The sequence below is a fragment of the Oncorhynchus mykiss genome, chromosome 7, assembly GCF_013265735.2.
Source record: "Oncorhynchus mykiss isolate Arlee chromosome 7, USDA_OmykA_1.1, whole genome shotgun sequence".
In the NCBI taxonomy this organism is placed as follows: domain Eukaryota; kingdom Metazoa; phylum Chordata; class Actinopteri; order Salmoniformes; family Salmonidae; genus Oncorhynchus; species Oncorhynchus mykiss.
Window position 1 is genome coordinate 70,733,854 of NC_048571.1, and position 27,484 is coordinate 70,761,337.

Consider the following 27,484-nt stretch of genomic DNA (forward strand, 5'->3'; position numbering starts at 1 on the left):
GAGAGAGAGAGAGGAGGAGAGCATATGAGAGACTGTATTAGACAGAAGAAGAATCTCCCTCCATCTGAGGAAAACCCTGCAGGGGAGGGTACCCCTCTCATCTACCCCCTAGCCTGGCCATGTGATAAGCTGATAACCCAGAGCAAGTGACCAACCACAAGTGTGTGTGTGTGTGTGTGTGTGTGTGCGTGTGCGTGTACATATAGATTCACAGTCCAGCAGAGTTACTATGCACTAGCTGTGCAAGGGGGGGTGGGGCCTCAACACAAGACTGGCACATAAGAAGGAAGAGAGAGATATAGAGAGGAAGGAAGGAGAGAGAGAGTGTGATAGATAGAGGGGGGGGTAGAATGACAGTTGAAAGAGCATGTGTGTGTGAGAGGGCTAGAGAGAGAGTGAAGGAGATCGCGAGCAAGCGGAGATAGAGCTGAGAGCAAGAGAGTCCCTTCTGTCTCTGTCTCTGGTAGGGAGAGATAGAGAGAAAACAAGGGAGAAAGAGAGCGTGAAAGGGGGAGAGAGAGAAGAGAGAGAGCGTTGAGATCTTTCTCTCGGTCTCTGCTGAAGCACAGGAGTCTATGCCCGAGCTGGATCCTGCATAACTCCTTGTCCTCCTCTTCCTCTTGTTGTCTGCGCTGTCTTTAAAACGGAGGGAACCCTCGGACTCAGAGCTCATCCGTTGCCGTGGCAATGGGCTGTCGGCTCTCAGGGCCGTGGTTCGGCGATGGAATGGGGGTTAGTGTGCACCCTTCTAAATCTGTGGGTGTGTGGTGCGTGTATGCCTGCGTGCGTGTGCAATCTTTTTTGCATGCTTCTATGTGTGTGTATGTGTGTGTGTGGGCACATGTGTAGATGGAATTTATGGATAGAGGAAGGGTCATGTAGATGATAGAGAATATGGAGAATAACGGAACAGAATACACACCATGACATGATGCCAGCTCTCTCTCTCTGTGTGTGTGTGTGTGTGTGTGTGTATGTTGGTGTGTGTCAATACGTGGGAGTCTGTGAGTGTGCTTGTGAGAGTAGTACAGAATAAGAGTTAGACAGGCACGGATCTTATTATGAGAGAAATGACCAAATGTGTTTGAAATAGTACTTGTATTTACTTGTAGAAAGATTGTGTCTACAGACAGATCAGTTCTGCTGCCTATTCTAGCAACATAGTGAGGCTCGTGATTGTGCTTTCTGTGTTGGGGTTATTCAGCGTTGTGTGTGCATTTGTGTGTGAATTTGTGCGTGTGTATGTGTGTGTGTGTGTGTGTGTGTGTGTGTATGTGTGTGTGTATGTGTGTGTGTGTGTGTGTGTGTGTATGGAAGCCTCTTGTGACCAGCGTTGATGATTACAAGGAGTGACAGCTTTCCCCATCCAACAGCACAGAGCTGTGACTCTCTCTCTCTCTTTCACTTCCCTTCCTCTCTCAATTCTCTCCCTCTATCCTTTCCAATCTCTCTCTCTCCTATCCATCTTTTGACCTTACATTACATCCCTCTCCACATCCATCTGTACTGTTCATTCTCTCCTCTCTTCTCCTCTCCTCACCTCTGCTCACTCCCTCCTTTCTTCTCCGCACCTCTGCTCCCTCCTCCTCTCCTCCCCTCTGCTCCCTCCTCTCTTCTCCTCTCCTCCACTCTGCTCCCTCCTTTCTTCTCCTCTCCTCACCTCTGCTCCCTTCTCTCTTCTCATCTCCTCACCTCTGCTCCCTTCTCTCTTCTCCTCTCCTCACCTCTGCTCCCTTCTCTCTTCTCCTCTCCTCACCTCTGCTCCCTTCTCTCTTCTCCTCTCCTCCCCTCTGCTCCCTCCTCTCTTCTCCTCTCCTCCCCTCTGCTCCCTCCTTTCTTCTCCTCTCCTCTGCTCCCGTCTCTCTTCTCCTCTCCTCTGCTCCCTCCTTTCTTCTCCTCTCCTCTGCTCCCTCCTTTCTTCTCCTCTCCTCACCTCTCCTCCCTTCTCTCTTCTCCTCTCCTCCCTCCTCTCTTCTCCTCTCCTCACTTCTGCTCTCTTCTCCTCTCCTCCCCTCTGCTCCCTTCTCTCTTCTCCTCTCCTCTCCTCTGCTCCCTCCTTTCTTCTCCTCTCCTCACCTCTGCTCCCTTCTCTCTTCTCCTCTCCTCTGCTCCCTTCTCTCTTCTCCTCTCCTCACCTCTGCTCCCTCCTTTCTTCTCCTCTCCTCTGCTCCCTCCTTTCTTCTCCTCTCCTCTCCTCTGCTCCCTTCTCTCTTCTCCTCTCCTCACCTCTGCTCCCTTCTCTCTTCTCCTCTCCTCTGCTCCCTTCTCTCTCCTCCTCTCCTCTGCTCCCTCCTCTCTTCTCCTCTCCTCTGCTCCCTCCTTTCTTCTCCTCTCTTCACCTCTGCTCCATTCTCTCTTCTCCTCCCCTCTGCTCCCTCCTCTCTTCTCCTCTCCTCACCTCTGCTCCCTTCTCTCTTCTCCTCTCCTCCCCTCTGCTCCCTTCTCTCTTCTCCCCTCTGCTCCCTTCTCTCTTCTCCCCTCTGCTCCCTCCTCTCCTCACCTCTGCTCCATCCTTTCTTCTCCTATCGTCACCTCTGCCCCCTTCTCTCTTCTCCTCTCCTCACCTCTGCTCCCTTCTCCTCTCCTCCCCTCTGCTCCCTCCTCTCCTCGCCTCTGCTCAATTATTTTTTCTCCTCTCCTCACCTCTGCTCCCTTCTCCTCTCCTCACCTCTGCTCCCTTCTCTCTTCTCCTCTCCTCTGCTCCCTCTTCTCTTCTCCTCTCCTCCCCTCTGCTCCCTTCTCTCTTCTCCTCTCCACACCTCTGCTCCCATCACCTCTGCTCCCTTCTCTCTTCTCCCCTCTGCTCCCTCCTCTCCTCCCCTCTGCTCCCTCCTTTCTTCTCCTCTCGTCACCTCTGCCCCCTTCTCTCTTCTCCTCTCCTCACCTCTGCTCCCTTCTCTCTTCTCCTCTCCTCCCCTCTGCTCCCTCCTCTCCTCACCTCTGCTCAATCCATTCTTCTCCTCTCCTCCCCTCTGCTCCCTTCTCTCTTCTCCTCTCCTCACCTCTGCTCCCTTCTCTCATCACCTCTGCTCCCTCCTTTCTTCTCCTCTCCTCACCTCTGCTCCCTTCTCTCTTCTCACCTCTGCTCCCTTCTCTCTTCTCCTATCCTCTCCTCTGCTCCCTTCTCTCGTCTCCTATCCTCACCTCTGCTCCCTTCTCTCTTCTCATCTCCTCACCTCTGCTCCCTTCTCTCTTCTCATCTCCTCCCCTCTGCTCCCTCCTCTCTTCTTCTCTCCTCACCTCTGCTCCCTCCTTTCTTTTCCTCTCCTCACCTCCTCTCCCTTCTCTCTTCTCCTCTCCTCACCTCTGCTCCCTTCTCTCTTCTCCTCTCCTCACCCCTGCTCCCTTCTCTCGTCTCCTCTCCTCACCTCTGCTCCCTTCTCTCTTCTCATCTCCTCCCCTCTGCTCCCTCCTCTCTTCTCCTCTCCTCACCTCTGCTCCCTCCTTTCTTCTCCTCTCCTCACCTCTGCTCCCTTCTCTCTTCTCCTCTCCTCACCTCTGCTCCCTTCTATCTTCTCCTCTCCTCACCTCTGCTCCCTTCTCTCGTCTCCTATCCTCACCTTTGCTCCCTTCTCTCTTCTCATCTCCTCCCCTCTGCTCCCTTCTCTCTTCTCCTCTCCTCTGCTCCCTCCTTTCTTCTCCTCTCCTCACCTCTGCTCTCTTCTCCTCTCCTCACCTCTGCTCTCTTCTCCTCTCCTCCCCTCTGCTCCCTTCTCTCGTCTCCTATCCTCACCTCTGCTCCCTTCTCTCTTCTCCTCTCCTCACCTCTGCTCCCTCCTCTCTTCTCCTCTCCACACCTCTGCTCCCATCACCTCTGCTCCCTTCTCTCTTCTCCCCTCTGCTCCCTCCTCTCCTCCCCTCTGCTCCCTCCTTTCTTCTCCTCTCGTCACCTCTGCCACCTTCTCTCTTCTCCTCTCCTCACCTCTGCTCCCTTCTCTCTTCTCCTCTCCTCCCCTCTGCTCCCTCCTCTCCTCACCTCTGCTCAATCCATTCTTCTCATCTCCTCACCTCTGCTCCCTCCTCTCTTCTCCTCTCCACACCTCTGCTCCCATCACCTCTGCTCCCTTCTCTCTTCTCCCCTCTGCTCCCTCCTCTCCTCCCCTCTGCTCCCTCTTCTCTTCTCCTCTCCTCCCCTCTGCTCCCTTCTCTCTTCTCCTCTCCTCACCTCTGCTCCCTTCTCTCATCACCTCTGCTCCCTCCTTTCTTCTCCTCTCCTCACCTCTGCTCCCTTCTCTCTTCTGCTCCCTTCTCTCTTCTCCTATCCTCTCCTCTGCTCCCTTCTCTCGTCTCCTATCCTCACCTCTGCTCCCTTCTCTCTTCTCATCTCCTCACCTCTGCTCCCTTCTCTCTTCTCATCTCCTCCCCTCTGCTCCCTCCTCTCTTCTTCTCTCCTCACCTCTGCTCCCTCCTTTCTTTTCCTCTCCTCACCTCTGCTCCCTTCTCTCTTCTCCTCTCCTCACCTCTGCTCCCTTCTCTCTTCTCCTCTCCTCACCTCTGCTCCCTTCTCTCGTCTCCTCTCCTCTGCTCCCTTCTCTCTTCTCATCTCCTCCCCTCTGCTCCCTCCTCTCTTCTCCTCTCCTCACCTCTGCTCCCTCCTTTCTTCTCCTCTCCTCACCTCTGCTCCCTTCTCTCTTCTCCTCTCCTCACCTCTGCTCCCTTCTATCTTCTCCTCTCCTCACCTCTGATCCCTTCTCTCGTCTCCTATCCTCACCTCTTCTCCCTTCTCTCTTCTCATCTCCTCCCCTCTGCTCCCTTCTCTCTTCTCCTCTCCTCTGCTCCCTCCTTTCTTCTCCTCTCCTCACCTCTGCTCTCTTCTCCTCTCCTCCCCTCTGCTCCCTTCTCTCGTCTCCTATCCTCACCTCTGCTCCCTTCTCTCTTCTCCTCTCCTCACCTCTGCTCCCTCCTCTCTTCTCCTCTCCTCACCTCTGCTCCCTTCTCTCTTCTCCTCTCCCCTGCTCCCTCCTTTCTTCTCCTCTCCTTACCTCTGCTCTCTTCTCCTCTCCTCCCCTCTGCTCCCTTCTCTCTTCTCCTCTCCTCACCTCTGCTCCCTTCTCTCTTCTCCTCTCCTCACCTCTGCTCCCTCCTCTCTTCTCTTCTCCTCACCTCTGCCGCCTCCTTTCTTCTCCTCTCCTCACCTCTGCTCTCTTCTCTCTTCTCCTCTGCTCCCTTCTCTCGTCTCCTATCCTCACCTCTGCTCCCTTCTCTCTTCTCCTCTCCTCACCTCTGCTCCCTCCTCTCTTCTCCTCTCCTCACCTCTGCTCCCTTCTCTCTTCTCCTCTCCTCACCTCTGCTCCCTTCTCTCTTCTCCTCACCTCACGTCTGCTCCCTTCTCTCTTCTCCTCTCCTCACCTCCGCTCCCTTCTCTCTTCTCCTCTCCTCTGCTCCCATCACCTCTGCTCCCTTCTCTCTTCTCCCCTCTGCTCCCTCCTCTCCTCCCCTCTGCTCCCTCCTTTCTTCTCCTCTTGTCACCTCTGCCCCCTTCTCTCTTCTCCTCTCCTCACCTCTGCTCCCTTCTCTCTTCTCCTCTCCTCCCCTCTCTCCTCTCCTCACCTCTGCTCAATCCATTCTTCTCCTCTCCTCTGCTCCCTTCTCCTCTCCTCACCTCTGCTCCCTTCTCTCTTCTCCTCTGCTCCCTCTTCTCTTCTCCTCTCCTCCCCTCTGCTCCCTTCTCTCTTCTCCTCTCCTCACCTCTGCTCCCTTCTCTCATCACCTCTGCTCCCTCCTTTCTTCTCCTCTCCTCACCTCTGCTCCCTTCTCACCTCTGCTCCCTTCTCTCTTCTCCTATCCTCTCCTCTGCTCCCTTCTCTCGTCTCCTATCCTCACCTCTGCTCCCTTCTCTCTTCTCATCTCCTCACCTCTGCTCCCTTCTCTCTTCTCATCTCCTCCCCTCTGCTCCCTCCTCTCTTCTTCTCTCCTCACCTCTGCTCCCTCCTTTCTTTTCCTCTCCTCACCTCTGCTCCCTTCTCTCTTCTCCTCTCCTCACCTCTGCTCCCTTCTCTCTTCTCCTCTCCTCACCTCTGCTCCCTTCTCTCGTCTCCTCTCCTCACCTCTGCTCCCTTCTCTCTTCTCATCTCCTCCCCTCTGCTCCCTCCTCTATTCTCCTCTCCTCACCTCTGCTCCCTCCTTTCTTCTCCTCTCCTCACCTCTGCTCCCTTCTCTCTTCTCCTCTCCTCAGCCCTTCTATCTTCTCCTCTCCTCACCTCTGCTCCCTTCTCTCGTCTCCTATCCTCACCTCTGCTCCCTTCTCTCTTCTCATCTCCTCCCCTCTGCTCCCTTCTCTCTTCTCCTCTCCTCTGCTCCCTCCTTTCTTCTCCTCTCCTCACCTCTGCTCTCTTCTCCTCTCCTCCCCTCTGCTCCCTTCTCTCGTCTCCTATCCTCACCTCTGCTACCTTCTCTCTTCTCCTCTCCTCACCTCTGCTCCCTTCTCTCTTCTCCTCTCCTCACCTCTGCTCCCTCCTCTCTTCTCTTCTCCTCACCTCTGCTCCCTCCTTTCTTCTCCTCTCCTCACCTCTGCTCCCTCCTCTCTTCTCCTCTCCTCACCTCTGCTCCCTTCTCTCTTCTCCTCTCCTCACCTCTGCTCCCTTCTCTCTTCTCCTCTCCTCACCTCTGCTCCCTTCTCTCTTCTCCTCTCCTCACCTCTGCTCCCTTCTCTCTTCTCCTCTCCTCACCTCTGCTCCCTCCTCTCTTCTCTTCTCCTCACCTCTGCTCCCTCCTTTCTTCTCCTCTCCTCACCTCTGCTCTCTTCTCTCTTCTCCTCTGCTCCCTTCTCTCGTCTCCTATCCTCACCTCTGCTCCCTTCTCTCTTCTCCTCTCCTCACCTCTGCTCCCTCCTCTCTTCTCCTCTCCTCACCTCTGCTCCCTTCTCTCTTCTCCTCTCCTCACCTCTGCTCCCTTCTCTCTTCTCCTCACCTCACGTCTGCTCCCTTCTCTCTTCTCCTCTCCTCACCTCCGCTCCCTTCTCTCTTCTCCTCTCCTCACCTCTGCTCCCTTCTCTCTTCTCCTCTTCTCACCTCTGCTCCCTCCTCTCTTCTCTTCTCCTCACCTCTGCTCCCTCCTTTCTTCTCCTCTCCTCACCTCTGCTCTCTTCTCTCTTCTCCTCTGCTCCCTTCTCTCGTCTCCTATCCTCACCTCTGCTCCCTTCTCTCTTCTCCTCTCCTCACCTCTGCTCCCTCCTCTCTTCTCCTCTCCTCACCTCTGCTCCCTTCTCTCTTCTCCTCTCCTCACCTCTGCTCCCTTCTCTCTTCTCCTCACCTCACGTCTGCTCCCTTCTCTCTTCTCCTCTCCTCCGCTCCCTTCTCTCTTCTCCTCTCCTCTGCTCCCTTCTCTCTTCTCCTCTCCTCACCTCTGCTCCCTTCTCTCTTCGCCTCTGCTCCCTTCTCTCGTCTCACCTCCTCTCCTCTGCTCCCTTCTCTCTTCTCACCTCCTCACCTCTGCTCCCTTCTCTCTTCTCACCTCCTCACCTCTACTCCCTTCTCTCTTCTCCTCTCCTCTCCTCTGCTCCCTTCTCTCTTCTCACCTTCTCACCTCTGCTCCCTCCTCTCTTCTCTTCTCCTCACCTCTGCTCCCTTCTCTCTTCTCCTCTGCTCCCTCCTCTCTTCTCCTCTCCTCACCTCTGCTCCCTTCTCCTCTCCTCACCTCTGCTCCCTTCTCTCTTCTCCTCTCCTCACCTCTGTTCCCTTCTCTCTTCTCCTCTCCTCACCTCTGCTCCCTCCTTTCTTCTCCTCTCCTCACATCTGCTCTCTTCTCTCTTCTCGTCTCCTCTTCTCCCTTCTCTCTCCTCTCTTCTCCTCCCCTCTGCTCCCTTCTCTCTTCTCCTCTCCTCACCTCTGCTCCCTTCTCTCTTCTCACATCCTCACCTCTGCTCCCTCCTCTCTTCTCTTCTCCTCACCTCTGCTCCCTTCTCTCTTCTCCTCTCCTCCCCTCTGCTCCCTCCTTTCTTCTCCTCTCCTCACCTCTGCTCCGCTCCATCCTTTCTTCTCCTCACCTCTGCTCCATCCTTTCTTCTCCTCTCCTCACCTCTGCTCGCTTCTCTCTTCTCCCCTCTGCTCCCTCCTCTCTTCTCCTCACCTCTGCTCCCTCCTCTCTTCTCCTCTCCTCACCTCTGCTCACTTCTCTCTTCTCCTCTCCTCCCCTCTGCTCCCTCCTCTCTACTCCTCTCCTCACCTCTGTTCCCTCCTCTCTTCTCCTCTCCTCACCTCTGCACCCTTCTCTCTTCGACTCTCCTCCCCTCTGCTCCCTTCTCTCTTCGACTCTCCTCCCCTCTGCTCCCTTCTCTCTTCTCCTCTCCTCTCCTATGCTCCCTTCTCTCTCCTCCTCTCCTCTGCTCCCTCCTCTCTTCTCCTCTCCTCTGCTCCCTCCTTTCTTCTCCTCTCTTCACCTCTGCTCCATTCTCTCTTCTCCTCCCCTCTGCTCCCTCCTCTCTTCTCCTCTCCTCACCTCTGCTCCCTTCTCTCTTCTCCTCTCCTCCCCTCTGCTCCCTTCTCTCTTCTCCTCTCCACACCTCTGCTCCCATCACCTCTGCTCCCTTCTCTCGTCTCCTATCCTCACCTCTGCTCCCTTCTCTCTTCTCCTCTCCTCACCTCTGCTCCCTCCTCTCTTCTCCTCTCCACACCTCTGCTCCCATCACCTCTGCTCCCTTCTCTCTTCTCCTCTTCTCACCTCTGCTCCCTCCTCTCTTCTCTTCTCCTCACCTCTGCTCCCTCCTTTCTTCTCCTCTCCTCACCTCTGCTCTCTTCTCTCTTCTCCTCTGCTCCCTTCTCTCGTCTCCTATCCTCACCTCTGCTCCCATTCTCTCTTCTCCTCTCCTCACCTCTGCTCCCTCCTCTCTTCTCCTCTCCTCACCTCTGCTCCCTTCTCTCTTCTCCTCTCCTCACCTCTGCTCCCTTCTCTCTTCTCCTCACCTCACGTCTGCTCCCTCTCTCTTCTCCTCTCCTCCGCTCCCTTCTCTCTTCTCCTATCCTCTGCTCCCTTCTCTCTTCTCCTCTCCTCACCTCTGCTCCCTTCTCTCTTCGCCTCTGCTCCCTTCTCTCGTCTCACTCCTCTCCTCTGCTCCCTTCTCTCTTCTCACCTCCTCACCTCTAGCTCCCTTCTCTCTTCTCACCTCCTCACCTCTACTCCCTTCTCTCTTCTCCTCCTCCTCTCCTCTGCTCCCTTCTCTCTTCTCACCTTCTCACCTCTGCTCCCTCCTCTCTTCTCTTCTCCTCACCTCTGCTCCCTTCTCTCTTCTCCTCTGCTCCCTCCTCTCTCTCCTCTCCTCACCTCTGCTCCCTTCTCCTCTCCTCACCTCTGCTCCCTTCTCTCTTCTCCTCTCCTCACCTCTGTTCCCTTCTCTCTTCTCCTCTCCTCACCTCTGCTCCCTCCTTTCTTCTCCTCTCCTCACATCTGCTCTCTTCTCTCTTCTCGTCTCCTCTTCTCCCTTCTCTCTCCTCTCTTCTCCTCCCCTCTGCTCCCTTCTCTCTTCTCCTCTCCTCACCTCTGCTCCCTTCTCTCTTCTCACATCCTCACCTCTGCTCCCTCCTCTCTTCTCTTCTCCTCACCTCTGCTCCCTTCTCTCTTCTCCTCTCCTCCCCTCTGCTCCCTCCTTTCTTCTCCTCTCCTCACCTCTGCTCCGCTCCATCCTTTCTTCTCCTCACCTCTGCTCCATCCTTTCTTCTCCTCTCCTCACCTCTGCTCGCTTCTCTCTTCTCCCCTCTGCTCCCTCCTCTCTTCTCCTCACCTTCTGCTCCCTCCTCTCTTCTCCTCTCCTCACCTCTGCTCACTTCTCTCTTCTCCTCTCCTCCCCTCTGCCTCCTCCTCTCTACTCCTCTCCTCACCTCTGTTCCCTCCTCTCTTCTCCTCTCCTCACCTCTGCACCTTCTCTCTTCGACTCTCCTCCCCTCTGCTCCCTTCTCTCTTCGACTCTCCTCCCCTCTGCCCCTTCTCTCTTCTCCTCTCCTCTCCTAGTGCTCCCTTCTCTCTCCTCCTCTCCTCTGCTCCCTCCTCTCTTCTCCTCTCCTCTGCTCCCTCCTTTCTTCTCCTCTCTTCACCTCTGCTCCATTCTCTCTTCTCCTCCCTCTGCTCCTCCTCTCTTCTCCTCTCCTCACTCTGCTCCCCTTCTCTCTTCTCCTCTCCTCCCCTCTGCTCCCTTCTCGCTTCTCCTCTCCACACCTCTGCTCCATCACCTCTGCTCCCTTCTCTCGTCTCCTATCCTCACCTCTGCTCCCTTCTCTCTTCTCCTCTCCTCACCTCTGCTCCCTCCTCTCTTCTCCTCTCCACACCTCTGCTCCCATCACCTCTGCTCCCTTCTCTCTTCTCCCCTCTGCTCCCTCCTCTCCTCCCTCTGCTCCCTCCTTTCTTCTCCTCTCGTCACCTCTGCCACCTTCTCTCTTCTCCTCTCCTCACCTCTGCTCCCTTCTCTCTTCTCCTCTCCTCCCCTCTGCTCCCTCCTCTCCTCACCTCTGCTCAATCCATTCTTCTCATCTCCTCACCTCTGCTCCCTCCTCTCTTCTCCTCTCCACACTCTGCTCCCATCACCTCTGCTCCCTTCTCTCTTCTCCCCCTCTGCTCCCTCCTCTCCTCCCCTCTGCTCCCTCTTCTCTTCTCCTCTCCTCCCTCTGCTCCCTTCTCTCTTCTCCTCTCCTCACCTCTGCTCCCTTCTCATCATCACCTCTGCTCCCTCCTTTCTTCTCCTCTCCTCACCTCTGCTCCCTTCTCTCTTCTGCTCCCTTCTCTCTTCTCCTATCCTCTCCTCTGCCTCCTTCTCTCGTCTCCTATCCTCACCTCTGCTCCCTTCTCTCTTCTCATCTCCTCACCTCTGCTCCCTTCTCTCTTCTCATCTCCTCCCCTCTGCTCCCTCCTCTCTTTCTTCTCTCCTCACCTCTGCTCCCTCCTTTCTTTCCTCTCCTCACCTCTGCTCCCTTCTCTCTTCTCCTCTCCTCACCTCTGCTCCCTTCTCATCTTCTCCTCTCCTCACCTCTGCTCCTTCTCTCGTCTCCTCTCCTCTGCTCCCTTCTCTCTTCTCATCTCCTCCCCTCTGCTCCCTCCTCTCTTCTCCTCTCCTCACCTCTGCTCCCTCCTTTCTTCTCCTCTCCTCACCTCTGCTCCCTTCTCTCGTCTCCTCTCCTCACCTCTGCTCCCTTCTATCTTCTCCTCTCCTCACCTCTGATCCCTTCTCTCGTCTCCTATCCTCACCTCTTCTCCCTTCTCTCTTCTCATCTCCTCCCCTCTGCTCCCTTCTCTCTTCTCCTCTCCTCTGCTCCCTCCTTTCTTCTCCTCTCCTCACCTCTGCTCTCGTCTCCTCTCCTCCCCTCTGCTCCCTTCTCTCGTCTCCTATCCTCACCTCTGCTCCCTTCTCTCTTCTCCTCTCCTCACCTCTGCTCCATCCTCTCTTCTCCTCTCCTCACCTCTGCTCCCTTCTCTCTTCTCCTCTCCCCTGCTCCCTCCTTTCTTCTCCTCTCCTACCTCTGCTCTCTTCTCCTCTCCTCCCCTCTGCTCCCTTCTCTCTTCTCCTCTCCTCCCTCTGCTCCCTTCTCTCTTCTCCTCTCCTCACCTCTGCCCCTCCTCTCTTCTCTTCTCCTCACCCTCTGCCGCCTCCTTTCTTCGCCTCTCCTCACCTCTGCTCTCATTCTCTCTTCTCCTCTTCTCCCTTCTCCTCGTCTCTATCCTCACCTCTGCTCCCTTCTCTCTTCTCCTCTCCTCACCTCTGCTCCCTCCTCTCTTCTCCTCTCCTCACCTCTGCTCCCTTCTCTCTTCTCCTCTCCTCACCTCTGCTCCCTTCTCTCTTCTCCTCACCTCACGTCTGCTCCCTTCTCTCTTCTCCTATCCTCACCTCTGCTCCCTTCTCTCTTCTCATCTCTCCCCTCTGCTCCCTTCTCTCTTCTCCTCTCCTCTGCTCCCTCCTTTCTTCTCCTCTCCTCACCTCTGCTCTCTTCTCCTCTCCTCCCCCTCTGCTCCCTTCTCTCGTCTCCTATCCTCACCTCTGCTACTTCTCTCTTCTCCTCTCCTCACCTCTGCTCCCTTCTCTCTTCTCCTCTCCTCACCTCTGCTCCCTCCTCTCTTCTCTTCTCCTCACCTCTGCTCCCTCCTTTCTTCTCCTCTCCTCACCTCTGCTCCCTCCTCTCTTCTCCTCTCCTCACCTCTGCTCCCTTCTCTCTTCTCCTCTCCTCACCTCTGCTCCCTTCTCTCTTCTCCTCTCCTCACCTCTGCTCCCTTCTCTCTTCTCCTCTCCTCACCTCTGCTCCCTTCTCTCTTCTCCTCTCCTCACCCTCTGCTCCTCCTCTCTTCTCTTCTCCTCACCTCTGCTCCCTCCTTTCTTCTCCTCTCCGCACCTCTGCTCTCTTCTCTCTTCTCCTCTGCTCTCCTTCTCTCGTCTCCTATCCTCACCTCTGCTCCCTTCTCTCTTCTCCTCTCCTCACCTCTGGCTCCTCCTCTCTTCTCCTCTCCTCACCTCTGCTCCCTTCTCTCTTCTCCTCTCCTCACCTCTGCTCCCTTCTCTCTTCTCCTCAACTCACGTCTGCTCCCTTCTCTCTTCTCCTCTCCTCACCTCCGCTCCCTTCTCTCTTCTCCTCTCCTCACCTCTGCTCCCTTCTCTCTCTCCTCTCCTCACCTCTGCTCCCTCCTCTCTCTCTTCTCCTCCCTCTGCTCCTCCTTTCTTCTCCTCTCCGCACCTCTGCTCTCTTCTCTCTTCTCCTCTGCTCCCTTCTCTCGTCTCCTATCCTCACCTCTGCTCCCTTCTCTCTTCTCTCTCTCCTCACCTTCTGCTCCTCCTCTCTTCTCCTCTCCTCACCTCTGCTCCCTTCTCTCTTCTCCTCTCCTCACCTCTGCTCCCTTCTCTCTTCTCCTCCCTCACGTCTGCTCCCTTCTCTCTTCTCCTCTCCTCCGCTCCCTTCTCTCTTCTCCTCTCCTCTGCTCCCTTCTCTCTTCTCCTCTCCTCACCTCTGCTCCCTTCTCTCTTCGCCTCTGCTCCCTTCTCTCGTCTCACCTCCTCTCCTCTGCTCCCTTCTCTCTTCTCACCTCCTCACCTCTGCTCCTTCTCTCTTCTCACCTCCTCACCTCTACTCCCTTCTCTCTTCTCCTCTCCTCTCCTCTGCGCCCTTCTCTCTTCTCACCTTCTCACCTCTGCTCCCTCCTCTCTTTCTCTTCTCCTCACCTCTGCTCCCTTCTCCCTTCTCCTCTGCTCCCTCCTCTCTTCTCCTCTCCTCACCTCTGCTCCCTTCTCCTCTCCTCACCTCTGCTCCCTTCTCTCTTCTCCTCTCCTCACCTCTGTTCCCTTCTCTCTTCTCCTCTCCTCACCTCTGCTCCCTCCTTTCTTCTCCTCTCCTCACATCTGCTCTCTTCTCTCTTCGCGTCTCCTCTTCTCCCTTCTCTCTCCTCTCTTCTCCTCCCTCTGCTCCCTTCTCTCTTCTCCTCTCCTCACCTCTGCTCCCTTCTCTCTTCTCACAGTCCTCACCTCTGCTCCCTCTCTCTTCTCTTCTCCTCACCTCTGCTCCTTCTCTCTTCTCCTCTCCTCCCCTCTGCTCCCTCCTTCTTCTCCTCTCCTCACCTCTGCTCCGCTCCCATCCTTTCTTCTCCTCACCTCTGCTCCATCCTTTCTTCTCCTCTCCTCACCTCTGCTCGCTTCTCTCTTCTCCCCTCTGCTCCCTCCTCTCTTCTCCTCACCTCTGCTCCCTCCTCTCTTCTCCTCTCCTCACCTCTGCTCATCTTCTCTCCTTCTCCTCTCCTCCCTCTGCTCCCCCTCTCTACTCCTCTCCTCACCTCTGTTCCCTCCTCTCTTCTCCTCTCCGCACCTCTGCACCCTTCTCTCTTCGACTCTCCTCCCTCTGCTCCTTCTCTCTTCGACTCTCCTCGCCCTCTGCTCCCGTTCCTCTTCTCCTCTCCTCTCCTATGCTCCCTTCTCTCTCCTCCTCGTCCTCTGCTCCTCCTCTCTTCTCCTCTCCTCTGCTCCCTCCTTTCTTCTCCTCTCTTCACCTCTGCTTCATTCTCTCTTCTCCTCCCCTCTGCTCCGTCCCGCTCTTCTCCTCTCCTCACCTCTGCTCCTCTCTCTTCTCCTCTCCTCTCCTCCTCCTGCTCCCTTCTCTCTTCTCCTCTCCACACCTCTGCTCCAATCACCTCTGATCCCGTCTCTCGTCTCCTATCCTCAACCTCTGCTGCCCTTCTCTCTTCTCCTCTCCTCACCATCTGCTCCTCCTCTCTTCTCCTCTCCACACCTCTGCTCCCATCACCTCTGCTCCCTTCTCTCTTCTCCCCTCTGCTCCCTCCTCTCCTCCCCTCTGCTCCCTCCTTTCTTCTCCTCTCGTCACCTCTGCCACCTTCTCTCTTCTCCTCTCCTCACCTCTGCTCCCTTCTCTCTTCTCCTCTCCTCCCCTCTGCTCCCTCCTCTCCTCACCTCTGCTCAATCCATTCTTCTCATCTCCTCACCTCTGCTCCCTCCTCTCTTCTCCTCTCCACACCTCTGCTCCCATCACCTCTGCTCCCTTCTCTCTTCTCCCCTCTGCTCCCTCCTCTCCTCCCCTCTGCTCCCTCTTCTCTTCTCCTCTCCTCCCCTCTGCTCCCTTCTCTCTTCTCCTCTCCTCACCTCTGCTCCCTTCTCTCATCACCTCTGCTCCCTCCTTTCTTCTCCTCTCCTCACCTCTGCTCCCTTCTCTCTTCTGCTCCCTTCTCTCTTCTCCTATCCTCTCCTCTGCTCCCTTCTCTCGTCTCCTATCCTCACCTCTGCTCCTTCTCTCTTCTCATCTCCTCACCTCTGCTCCCTTCTCTCTTCTCATCTCCTCCCCTCTGCTCCCTCCTCTCTTCTTCTCTCCTCACCTCTGCTCCCTCCTTTCTTTTCCTCTCCTCACCTCTGCTCCCTTCTCTCTTCTCCTCTCCTCACCTCTGCTCCCTTCTCTCTTCTCCTCTCCTCACCTCTGCTCCCTTCTCTCGTCTCCTCTCCTCTGCTCCCTTCTCTCTTCTCATCTCCTCCCCTCTGCTCCCTCCTCTCTTCTCCTCTCCTCACCTCTGCTCCCTCCTTTCTTCTCCTCTCCTCACCTCTGCTCCCTTCTCTCTTCTCCTCTCCTCACCTCTGCTCCCTTCTATCTTCTCCTCTCCTCACCTCTGATCCCTTCTCTCGTCTCCTATCCTCACCTCTTCTCCCTTCTCTCTTCTCATCTCCTCCCCTCTGCTCCCTTCTCTCTCTCCTCTCCTCTGCTCCCTCCTTTCTTCTCCTCTCCTCACCTCTGCTCTCTTCTCCTCTCCTCCCCTCTGCTCCCTTCTCTCGTCTCCTATCCTCACCTCTGCTCCCTTCTCTCTTCTCCTCTCCTCACCTCTGCTCCCTCCTCTCTTCTCCTCTCCTCACCTCTGCTCCCTTCTCTCTTCTCCTCTCCCCTGCTCCCTCCTTTCTTCTCCTCTCCTTACCTCTGCTCTCTTCTCCTCTCCTCCCCTCTGCTCCCTTCTCTCTTCTCCTCTCCTCACCTCTGCTCCCTTCTCTCTTCTCCTCTCCTCACCTCTGCTCCCTCCTCTCTTCTCTTCTCCTCACCTCTGCCGCCTCCTTTCTTCTCCTCTCCTCACCTCTGCTCTCTTCTCTCTTCTCCTCTGCTCCTTCTCTCGTCTCCTATCCTCACCTCTGCTCCCTTCTCTCTTCTCCTCTCCTCACCTCTGCTCCCTCCTCTCTTCTCCTCTCCTCACCTCTGCTCCCTTCTCTCTTCTCCTCTCCTCACCTCTGCTCCCTTCTCTCTTCTCCTCACCTCACGTCTGCTCCCTTCTCTCTTCTCCTCTCCTCACCTCCGCTCCCTTCTCTCTTCTCCTCTCCTCTGCTCCCATCACCTCTGCTCCCTTCTCTCTTCTCCCCTCTGCTCCCTCCTCTCCTCCCCTCTGCTCCCTCCTTTCTTCTCCTCTCGTCACCTCTGCCCCCTTCTCTCTTCTCCTCTCCTCACCTCTGCTCCCTTCTCTCTTCTCCTCTCCTCCCCTCTCTCCTCTCCTCACCTCTGCTCAATCCATTCTTCTCCTCTCCTCTGCTCCCTTCTCCTCTCCTCACCTCTGCTCCCTTCTCTCTTCTCCTCTGCTCCCTCTTCTCTTCTCCTCTCCTCCCCTCTGCTCCCTTCTCTCTTCTCCTCTCCTCACCTCTGCTCCCTTCTCTCATCACCTCTGCTCCCTCCTTTCTTCTCCTCTCCTCACCTCTGCTCCCTTCTCACCTCTGCTCCCTTCTCTCTTCTCCTATCCCTCTCCTCTGCTCCCTTATCATCGTCTCCTATCCTCACTCTGCTTCTCCTTCTCTCTTGCTCATCTCCTCACCTCTGCTCCCTTCTCTCGTCTCATCTCCTCCCTCTGCTCCCTCCTCTTCCTCTTCTCTCCTCACATACTGCTCCCTCCTTTCTTTTCCTCTCCTCACCTCTGCTCCCTTCTCTCTTCTCACTCTCCTTCACCTCTGCTCCCTTCTCTCTTCTCCCGCTCCTCACCTCTGCTCCCTTCTCTCGTCTCCTCTCCTCACCTCTGCTCCCTCTCTCTTCTCATCTCCTCCCCTCTGCTCCCTCCTCTATTCTCCTCTCCTCACCTCTTGCTCCCTCCTTTCTTCTCTCTCCTCACCTCTGCTGCTCCCCTTCTCTCTTCCTCTCTCCTCAGCCCTTCTATCTTCTCACTCTCCTCACCTCTGCTCCCTTCTCTCGTCTCCTATCCTCACCTCTGCTCCCTTCTCTCTTCTCATCTCCTCCCCTCTGCTCCCTTCTCTCTTCTCCTCTCCTCTGCTCCCTCCTTTCTTCTCCTCTCCTCACCTCTGCTCTCTTCTCCTCTCCTCCCCTCTGCTCCCTTCTCTCGTCTCCTATCCTCACCTCTGCTACCTTCTCTCTTCTCCTCTCCTCACCTCTGCTCCCTTCTCTCTTCTCCTCTCCTCACCTCTGCTCCCTCCTCTCTTCTCTTCTCCTCACCTCTGCTCCCTCCTTTCTTCTCCTCTCCTCACCTCTGCTCCCTCCTCTCTTCTCCTCTCCTCACCTCTGCTCCCTTCTCTCTTCTCCTCTCCTCACCTCTGCTCCCTTCTCTCTTCTCCTCTCCTCACCTCTGCTCCCTTCTCTCTTCTCCTCTCCTCACCTCTGCTCCCTTCTCTCTTCTCCTCTCCTCACCTCTGCTCCCTCCTCTCTTCTCTTCTCCTCACCTCTGCTCCCTCCTTTCTTCTCCTCTCCTCACCTCTGCTCTCTTCTCTCTTCTCCTCTGCTCCCTTCTCTCGTCTCCTATCCTCACCTCTGCTCCCTTCTCTCTTCTCCTCTCCTCACCTCTGCTCCCTCCTCTCTTCTCCTCTCCTCACCTCTGCTCCCTTCTCTCTTCTCCTCTCCTCACCTCTGCTCCCTTCTCTCTTCTCCTCACCTCACGTCTGCTCCCTTCTCTCTTCTCCTCTCCTCACCTCCGCTCCCTTCTCTCTTCTCCTCTCCTCACCTCTGCTCCCTTCTCTCTTCTCCTCTTCTCACCTCTGCTCCCTCCTCTCTTCTCTTCTCCTCACCTCTGCTCCCTCCTTTCTTCTCCTCTCCTCACCTCTGCTCTCTTCTCTCTTCTCCTCTGCTCCCTTCTCTCGTCTCCTATCCTCACCTCTGCTCCCTTCTCTCTTCTCCTCTCCTCACCTCTGCTCCCTCCTCTCTTCTCCTCTCCTCACCTCTGCTCCCTTCTCTCTTCTCCTCTCCTCACCTCTGCTCCCTTCTCTCTTCTCCTCACCTCACGTCTGCTCCCTTCTCTCTTCTCCTCTCCTCCGCTCCCTTCTCTCTTCTCCTCTCCTCTGCTCCCTTCTCTCTTCTCCTCTCCTCACCTCTGCTCCCTTCTCTCTTCGCCTCTGCTCCCTTCTCTCGTCTCACCTCCTCTCCTCTGCTCCCTTCTCTCTTCTCACCTCCTCACCTCTGCTCCCTTCTCTCTTCTCACCTCCTCACCTCTACTCCCTTCTCTCTTCTCCTCTCCTCTCCTCTGCTCCCTTCTCTCTTCTCACCTTCTCACCTCTGCTCCCTCCTCTCTTCTCTTCTCCTCACCTCTGCTCCCTTCTCTCTTCTCCTCTGCTCCCTCCTCTCTTCTCCTCTCCTCACCTCTGCTCCCTTCTCCTCTCCTCACCTCTGCTCCCTTCTCTCTTCTCCTCTCCTCACCTCTGTTCCCTTCTCTCTTCTCCTCTCCTCACCTCTGCTCCCTCCTTTCTTCTCCTCTCCTCACATCTGCTCTCTTCTCTCTTCTCGTCTCCTCTTCTCCCTTCTCTCTCCTCTCTTCTCCTCCCTCTGCTCCCTTCTCTCTTCTCCTCTCCTCACCTCTGCTCCCTTCTCTCTTCTCACATCCTCACCTCTGCTCCCTCCTCTCTTCTCTTCTCCTCACCTCTGCTCCCTTCTCTCTTCTCCTCTCCTCCCCTCTGCTCCCTCCTTTCTTCTCCTCTCCTCACCTCTGCTCCGCTCCATCCTTTCTTCTCCTCACCTCTGCTCCATCCTTTCTTCTCCTCTCCTCACCTCTGCTCGCTTCTCTCTTCTCCCCTCTGCTCCCTCCTCTCTTCTCCTCACCTCTGCTCCCTCCTCTCTTCTCCTCTCCTCACCTCTGCTCACTTCTCTCTTCTCCTCTCCTCCCCTCTGCTCCCTCCTCTCTACTCCTCTCCTCACCTCTGTTCCCTCCTCTCTTCTCCTCTCCTCACCTCTGCACCCTTCTCTCTTCGACTCTCCTCCCTCTGCTCCCTTCTCTCTTCGACTCTCCTCCCTCTGCTCCCTTCTCTCTTCTCCTCTCCTCTCCTATGCTCCCTTCTCTCTCCTCCTCTCCTCTGCTCCCTCCTCTCTTCTCCTCTCCTCTGCTCCCTCCTTTCTTCTCCTCTCTTCACCTCTGCTCCATTCTCTCTTCTCCTCCCCTCTGCTCCCTCCTCTCTTCTCCTCTCCTCACCTCTGCTCCCTTCTCTCTTCTCCTCTCCTCCCCTCTGCTCCCTTCTCTCTTCTCCTCTCCACACCTCTGCTCCCATCACCTCTGCTCCTTCTCTCGTCTCCTATCCTCACCTCTGCTCCCTTCTCTCTTCTCCTCTCCTCACCTCTGCTCCCTCCTCTCTTCTCCTCTCCACACCTCTGCTCCCATCACCTCTGCTCCCTTCTCTCTTCTCCCCTCTGCTCCCTCCTCTCCTCCCCTCTGCTCCCTCCTTTCTTCTCCTCTCGTCACCTCTGCCACCTTCTCTCTTCTCCTCTCCTCACCTCTGCTCCCTTCTCTCTTCTCCTCTCCTCCCCTCTGCTCCCTCCTCTCCTCACCTCTGCTCAATCCATTCTTCTCATCTCCTCACCTCTGCTCCCTCCTCTCTTCTCCTCTCCACACCTCTGCTCCCATCACCTCTGCTCCCTTCTCTCTTCTCCCCTCTGCTCCCTCCTCTCCTCCCCTCTGCTCCCTCTTCTCTTCTCCTCTCCTCCCCTCTGCTCCCTTCTCTCTTCTCCTCTCCTCACCTCTGCTCCCTTCTCTCATCACCTCTGCTCCCTCCTTTCTTCTCCTCTCCTCACCTCTGCTCCCTTCTCTCTTCTGCTCCCTTCTCTCTTCTCCTATCCTCTCCTCTGCTCCCTTCTCTCGTCTCCTATCCTCACCTCTGCTCCCTTCTCTCTTCTCATCTCCTCACCTCTGCTCCCTTCTCTCTTCTCATCTCCTCCCCTCTGCTCCCTCCTCTCTTCTTCTCTCCTCACCTCTGCTCCCTCCTTTCTTTTCCTCTCCTCACCTCTGCTCCCTTCTCTCTTCTCCTCTCCTCACCTCTGCTCCCTTCTCTCTTCTCCTCTCCTCACCTCTGCTCCCTTCTCTCGTCTCCTCTCCTCTGCTCCCTTCTCTCTTCTCATCTCCTCCCCTCTGCTCCCTCCTCTCTTCTCCTCTCCTCACCTCTGCTCCCTCCTTTCTTCTCCTCTCCTCACCTCTGCTCCCTTCTCTCTTCTCCTCTCCTCACCTCTGCTCCCTTCTATCTTCTCCTCTCCTCACCTCTGATCCCTTCTCTCGTCTCCTATCCTCACCTCTTCTCCCTTCTCTCTTCTCATCTCCTCCCCTCTGCTCCCTTCTCTCTTCTCCTCTCCTCTGCTCCCTCCTTTCTTCTCCTCTCCTCACCTCTGCTCTCTTCTCCTCTCCTCCCCTCTGCTCCCTTCTCTCGTCTCCTATCCTCACCTCTGCTCCCTTCTCTCTTCTCCTCTCCTCACCTCTGCTCCCTCCTCTCTTCTCCTCTCCTCACCTCTGCTCCCTTCTCTCTTCTCCTCTCCCCTGCTCCCTCCTTTCTTCTCCTCTCCTTACCTCTGCTCTCTTCTCCTCTCCTCCCCTCTGCTCCCTTCTCTCTTCTCCTCTCCTCACCTCTGCTCCCTTCTCTCTTCTCCTCTCCTCACCTCTGCTCCCTCCTCTCTTCTCTTCTCCTCACCTCTGCCGCCTCCTTTCTTCTCCTCTCCTCACCTCTGCTCTCTTCTCTCTTCTCCTCTGCTCCCTTCTCTCGTCTCCTATCCTCACCTCTGCTCCCTTCTCTCTTCTCCTCTCCTCACCTCTGCTCCCTCCTCTCTTCTCCTCTCCTCACCTCTGCTCCCTTCTCTCTTCTCCTCTCCTCACCTCTGCTCCCTTCTCTCTTCTCCTCACCTCACGTCTGCTCCCTTCTCTCTTCTCCTATCCTCACCTCTGCTCCCTTCTCTCTTCTCATCTCCTCCCCTCTGCTCCCTTCTCTCTTCTCCTCTCCTCTGCTCCCTCCTTTCTTCTCCTCTCCTCACCTCTGCTCTCTTCTCCTCTCCTCCCCTCTGCTCCCTTCTCTCGTCTCCTATCCTCACCTCTGCTACCTTCTCTCTTCTCCTCTCCTCACCTCTGCTCCCTTCTCTCTTCTCCTCTCCTCACCTCTGCTCCCTCCTCTCTTCTCTTCTCCTCACCTCTGCTCCCTCCTTTCTTCTCCTCTCCTCACCTCTGCTCCCTCCTCTCTTCTCCTCTCCTCACCTCTGCTCCCTTCTCTCTTCTCCTCTCCTCACCTCTGCTCCCTTCTCTCTTCTCCTCTCCTCACCTCTGCTCCCTTCTCTCTTCTCCTCTCCTCACCTCTGCTCCCTTCTCTCTTCTCCTCTCCTCACCTCTGCTCCCTCCTCTCTTCTCTTCTCCTCACCTCTGCTCCCTCCTTTCTTCTCCTCTCCTCACCTCTGCTCTCTTCTCTCTTCTCCTCTGCTCCCTTCTCTCGTCTCCTATCCTCACCTCTGCTCCCTTCTCTCTTCTCCTCTCCTCACCTCTGCTCCCTCCTCTCTTCTCCTCTCCTCACCTCTGCTCCCTTCTCTCTTCTCCTCTCCTCACCTCTGCTCCCTTCTCTCTTCTCCTCACCTCACGTCTGCTCCCTTCTCTCTTCTCCTCTCCTCACCTCCGCTCCCTTCTCTCTTCTCCTCTCCTCACCTCTGCTCCCTTCTCTCTTCTCCTCTCCTCACCTCTGCTCCCTCCTCTCTTCTCTTCTCCTCACCTCTGCTCCCTCCTTTCTTCTCCTCTCCTCACCTCTGCTCTCTTCTCTCTTCTCCTCTGCTCCTTCTCTCGTCTCCTATCCTCACCTCTGCTCCCTTCTCTCTTCTCCTCTCCTCACCTCTGCTCCCTCCTCTCTTCTCCTCTCCTCACCTCTGCTCCCTTCTCTCTTCTCCTCTCCTCACCTCTGCTCCCTTCTCTCTTCTCCTCACCTCACGTCTGCTCCCTTCTCTCTTCTCCTCTCCTCCGCTCCCTTCTCTCTTCTCCTCTCCTCTGCTCCCTTCTCTCTTCTCCTCTCCTCACCTCTGCTCCCTTCTCTCTTCGCCTCTGCTCCCTTCTCTCGTCTCACCTCCTCTCCTCTGCTCCCTTCTCTCTTCTCACCTCCTCACCTCTGCTCCCTTCTCTCTTCTCACCTCCTCACCTCTACTCCCTTCTCTCTTCTCCTCTCCTCTCCTCTGCTCCCTTCTCTCTTCTCACCTTCTCACCTCTGCTCCCTCCTCTCTTCTCTTCTCCTCACCTCTGCTCCCTTCTCCCTTCTCCTCTGCTCCCTCCTCTCTTCTCCTCTCCTCACCTCTGCTCCCTTCTCCTCTCCTCACCTCTGCTCCCTTCTCTCTTCTCCTCTCCTCACCTCTGTTCCCTTCTCTCTTCTCCTCTCCTCACCTCTGCTCCCTCCTTTCTTCTCCTCTCCTCACATCTGCTCTCTTCTCTCTTCTCGTCTCCTCTTCTCCCTTCTCTCTCCTCTCTTCTCCTCCCCTCTGCTCCCTTCTCTCTTCTCCTCTCCTCACCTCTGCTCCCTTCTCTCTTCTCACATCCTCACCTCTGCTCCCTCCTCTCTTCTCTTCTCCTCACCTCTGCTCCCTTCTCTCTTCTCCTCTCCTCCCCTCTGCTCCCTCCTTTCTTCTCCTCTCCTCACCTCTGCTCCGCTCCATCCTTTCTTCTCCTCACCTCTGCTCCATCCTTTCTTCTCCTCTCCTCACCTCTGCTCGCTTCTCTCTTCTCCCCTCTGCTCCCTCCTCTCTTCTCCTCACCTCTGCTCCCTCCTCTCTTCTCCTCTCCTCACCTCTGCTCACTTCTCTCTTCTCCTCTCCTCCCCTCTGCTCCCTCCTCTCTACTCCTCTCCTCACCTCTGTTCCCTCCTCTCTTCTCCTCTCCTCACCTCTGCACCCTTCTCTCTTCGACTCTCCTCCCCTCTGCTCCCTTCTCTCTTCGACTCTCCTCCCCTCTGCTCCCTTCTCTCTTCTCCTCTCCTCTCCTATGCTCCCTTCTCTCTCCTCCTCTCCTCTGCTCCCTCCTCTCTTCTCCTCTCCTCTGCTCCCTCCTTTCTTCTCCTCTCTTCACCTCTGCTCCATTCTCTCTTCTCCTCCCCTCTGCTCCCTCCTCTCTTCTCCTCTCCTCACCTCTGCTCCCTTCTCTCTTCTCCTCTCCTCCCCTCTGCTCCCTTCTCTCTTCTCCTCTCCACACCTCTGCTCCCATCACCTCTGCTCCCTTCTCTCGTCTCCTATCCTCACCTCTGCTCCCTTCTCTCTTCTCCTCTCCTCACCTCTGCTCCCTCCTCTCTTCTCCTCTCCACACCTCTGCTCCCATCACCTCTGCTCCCTTCTCTCTTCTCCCCTCTGCTCCCTCCTCTCCTCCCCTCTGCTCCCTCCTTTCTTCTCCTCTCGTCACCTCTGCCACCTTCTCTCTTCTCCTCTCCTCACCTCTGCTCCCTTCTCTCTTCTCCTCTCCTCCCCTCTGCTCCCTCCTCTCCTCACCTCTGCTCAATCCATTCTTCTCATCTCCTCACCTCTGCTCCCTCCTCTCTTCTCCTCTCCACACCTCTGCTCCCATCACCTCTGCTCCCTTCTCTCTTCTCCCCTCTGCTCCCTCCTCTCCTCCCCTCTGCTCCCTCTTCTCTTCTCCTCTCCTCCCCTCTGCTCCCTTCTCTCTTCTCCTCTCCTCACCTCTGCTCCCTTCTCTCATCACCTCTGCTCCCTCCTTTCTTCTCCTCTCCTCACCTCTGCTCCCTTCTCTCTTCTGCTCCCTTCTCTCTTCTCCTATCCTCTCCTCTGCTCCCTTCTCTCGTCTCCTATCCTCACCTCTGCTCCCTTCTCTCTTCTCATCTCCTCACCTCTGCTCCCTTCTCTCTTCTCATCTCCTCCCCTCTGCTCCCTCCTCTCTTCTTCTCTCCTCACCTCTGCTCCCTCCTTTCTTTTCCTCTCCTCACCTCTGCTCCCTTCTCTCTTCTCCTCTCCTCACCTCTGCTCCCTTCTCTCTTCTCCTCTCCTCACCTCTGCTCCCTTCTCTCGTCTCCTCTCCTCTGCTCCCTTCTCTCTTCTCATCTCCTCCCCTCTGCTCCCTCCTCTCTTCTCCTCTCCTCACCTCTGCTCCCTCCTTTCTTCTCCTCTCCTCACCTCTGCTCCCTTCTCTCTTCTCCTCTCCTCACCTCTGCTCCCTTCTATCTTCTCCTCTCCTCACCTCTGATCCCTTCTCTCGTCTCCTATCCTCACCTCTTCTCCCTTCTCTCTTCTCATCTCCTCCCCTCTGCTCCCTTCTCTCTTCTCCTCTCCTCTGCTCCCTCCTTTCTTCTCCTCTCCTCACCTCTGCTCTCTTCTCCTCTCCTCCCCTCTGCTCCCTTCTCTCGTCTCCTATCCTCACCTCTGCTCCCTTCTCTCTTCTCCTCTCCTCACCTCTGCTCCCTCCTCTCTTCTCCTCTCCTCACCTCTGCTCCCTTCTCTCTTCTCCTCTCCCCTGCTCCCTCCTTTCTTCTCCTCTCCTTACCTCTGCTCTCTTCTCCTCTCCTCCCCTCTGCTCCCTTCTCTCTTCTCCTCTCCTCACCTCTGCTCCCTTCTCTCTTCTCCTCTCCTCACCTCTGCTCCCTCCTCTCTTCTCTTCTCCTCACCTCTGCCGCCTCCTTTCTTCTCCTCTCCTCACCTCTGCTCTCTTCTCTCTTCTCCTCTGCTCCCTTCTCTCGTCTCCTATCCTCACCTCTGCTCCCTTCTCTCTTCTCCTCTCCTCACCTCTGCTCCCTCCTCTCTTCTCCTCTCCTCACCTCTGCTCCCTTCTCTCTTCTCCTCTCCTCACCTCTGCTCCCTTCTCTCTTCTCCTCACCTCACGTCTGCTCCCTTCTCTCTTCTCCTCTCCTCACCTCCGCTCCCTTCTCTCTTCTCCTCTCCTCTGCTCCCATCACCTCTGCTCCCTTCTCTCTTCTCCCCTCTGCTCCCTCCTCTCCTCCCCTCTGCTCCCTCCTTTCTTCTCCTCTCGTCACCTCTGCCCCCTTCTCTCTTCTCCTCTCCTCACCTCTGCTCCCTTCTCTCTTCTCCTCTCCTCCCCTCTCTCCTCTCCTCACCTCTGCTCAATCCATTCTTCTCCTCTCCTCTGCTCCCTTCTCCTCTCCTCACCTCTGCTCCCTTCTCTCTTCTCCTCTGCTCCCTCTTCTCTTCTCCTCTCCTCCCCTCTGCTCCCTTCTCTCTTCTCCTCTCCTCACCTCTGCTCCCTTCTCTCATCACCTCTGCTCCCTCCTTTCTTCTCCTCTCCTCACCTCTGCTCCCTTCTCACCTCTGCTCCCTTCTCTCTTCTCCTATCCTCTCCTCTGCTCCCTTCTCTCGTCTCCTATCCTCACCTCTGCTCCCTTCTCTCTTCTCATCTCCTCACCTCTGCTCCCTTCTCTCTTCTCATCTCCTCCCCTCTGCTCCCTCCTCTCTTCTTCTCTCCTCACCTCTGCTCCCTCCTTTCTTTTCCTCTCCTCACCTCTGCTCCCTTCTCTCTTCTCCTCTCCTCACCTCTGCTCCCTTCTCTCTTCTCCTCTCCTCACCTCTGCTCCCTTCTCTCGTCTCCTCTCCTCACCTCTGCTCCCTTCTCTCTTCTCATCTCCTCCCCTCTGCTCCCTCCTCTATTCTCCTCTCCTCACCTCTGCTCCCTCCTTTCTTCTCCTCTCCTCACCTCTGCTCCCTTCTCTCTTCTCCTCTCCTCAGCCCTTCTATCTTCTCCTCTCCTCACCTCTGCTCCCTTCTCTCGTCTCCTATCCTCACCTCTGCTCCCTTCTCTCTTCTCATCTCCTCCCCTCTGCTCCCTTCTCTCTTCTCCTCTCCTCTGCTCCCTCCTTTCTTCTCCTCTCCTCACCTCTGCTCTCTTCTCCTCTCCTCCCCTCTGCTCCCTTCTCTCGTCTCCTATCCTCACCTCTGCTACCTTCTCTCTTCTCCTCTCCTCACCTCTGCTCCCTTCTCTCTTCTCCTCTCCTCACCTCTGCTCCCTCCTCTCTTCTCTTCTCCTCACCTCTGCTCCCTCCTTTCTTCTCCTCTCCTCACCTCTGCTCCCTCCTCTCTTCTCCTCTCCTCACCTCTGCTCCCTTCTCTCTTCTCCTCTCCTCACCTCTGCTCCCTTCTCTCTTCTCCTCTCCTCACCTCTGCTCCCTTCTCTCTTCTCCTCTCCTCACCTCTGCTCCCTTCTCTCTTCTCCTCTCCTCACCTCTGCTCCCTCCTCTCTTCTCTTCTCCTCACCTCTGCTCCCTCCTTTCTTCTCCTCTCCTCACCTCTGCTCTCTTCTCTCTTCTCCTCTGCTCCCTTCTCTCGTCTCCTATCCTCACCTCTGCTCCCTTCTCTCTTCTCCTCTCCTCACCTCTGCTCCCTCCTCTCTTCTCCTCTCCTCACCTCTGCTCCCTTCTCTCTTCTCCTCTCCTCACCTCTGCTCCCTTCTCTCTTCTCCTCACCTCACGTCTGCTCCCTTCTCTCTTCTCCTCTCCTCACCTCCGCTCCCTTCTCTCTTCTCCTCTCCTCACCTCTGCTCCCTTCTCTCTTCTCCTCTCCTCACCTCTGCTCCCTCCTCTCTTCTCTTCTCCTCACCTCTGCTCCCTCCTTTCTTCTCCTCTCCTCACCTCTGCTCTCTTCTCTCTTCTCCTCTGCTCCCTTCTCTCGTCTCCTATCCTCACCTCTGCTCCCTTCTCTCTTCTCCTCTCCTCACCTCTGCTCCCTCCTCTCTTCTCCTCTCCTCACCTCTGCTCCCTTCTCTCTTCTCCTCTCCTCACCTCTGCTCCCTTCTCTCTTCTCCTCACCTCACGTCTGCTCCCTTCTCTCTTCTCCTCTCCTCCGCTCCCTTCTCTCTTCTCCTCTCCTCTGCTCCCTTCTCTCTTCTCCTCTCCTCACCTCTGCTCCCTTCTCTCTTCGCCTCTGCTCCCTTCTCTCGTCTCACCTCCTCTCCTCTGCTCCCTTCTCTCTTCTCACCTCCTCACCTCTGCTCCCTTCTCTCTTCTCACCTCCTCACCTCTACTCCCTTCTCTCTTCTCCTCTCCTCTCCTCTGCTCCCTTCTCTCTTCTCACCTTCTCACCTCTGCTCCCTCCTCTCTTCTCTTCTCCTCACCTCTGCTCCCTTCTCTCTTCTCCTCTGCTCCCTCCTCTCTTCTCCTCTCCTCACCTCTGCTCCCTTCTCCTCTCCTCACCTCTGCTCCCTTCTCTCTTCTCCTCTCCTCACCTCTGTTCCCTTCTCTCTTCTCCTCTCCTCACCTCTGCTCCCTCCTTTCTTCTCCTCTCCTCACATCTGCTCTCTTCTCTCTTCTCGTCTCCTCTTCTCCCTTCTCTCTCCTCTCTTCTCCTCCCCTCTGCTCCCTTCTCTCTTCTCCTCTCCTCACCTCTGCTCCCTTCTCTCTTCTCACATCCTCACCTCTGCTCCCTCCTCTCTTCTCTTCTCCTCACCTCTGCTCCCTTCTCTCTTCTCCTCTCCTCCCCTCTGCTCCCTCCTTTCTTCTCCTCTCCTCACCTCTGCTCCGCTCCATCCTTTCTTCTCCTCACCTCTGCTCCATCCTTTCTTCTCCTCTCCTCACCTCTGCTCGCTTCTCTCTTCTCCCCTCTGCTCCCTCCTCTCTTCTCCTCACCTCTGCTCCCTCCTCTCTTCTCCTCTCCTCACCTCTGCTCACTTCTCTCTTCTCCTCTCCTCCCCTCTGCTCCCTCCTCTCTACTCCTCTCCTCACCTCTGTTCCCTCCTCTCTTCTCCTCTCCTCACCTCTGCACCCTTCTCTCTTCGACTCTCCTCCCCTCTGCTCCCTTCTCTCTTCGACTCTCCTCCCCTCTGCTCCCTTCTCTCTTCTCCTCTCCTCTCCTCTGCTCCCTTCTCTCTCCTCCTCTCCTCTGCTCCCTCCTCTCTTCTCCTCTCCTCT

At 56.1% G+C, this 27,484-nt stretch overlaps 1 protein-coding gene across 1 annotated transcript in view; it reads left to right on the top strand.

Moving 5' to 3' along the window:
• The first annotated feature begins 230 nt into the window (after positions 1–230).
• LOC110528375 overlaps positions 231–27,484 on the top strand; it is a 52,127-nt gene continuing 24,873 nt past the window's right edge. Inside the window, exon 1 of the mRNA XM_021610396.2 lies at positions 231–732. Within this exon, the coding sequence (XP_021466071.2) occupies positions 688–732 (45 nt within the window). The 5' untranslated portion in view covers positions 231–687. The remainder of the gene's footprint in view (positions 733–27,484) is intronic.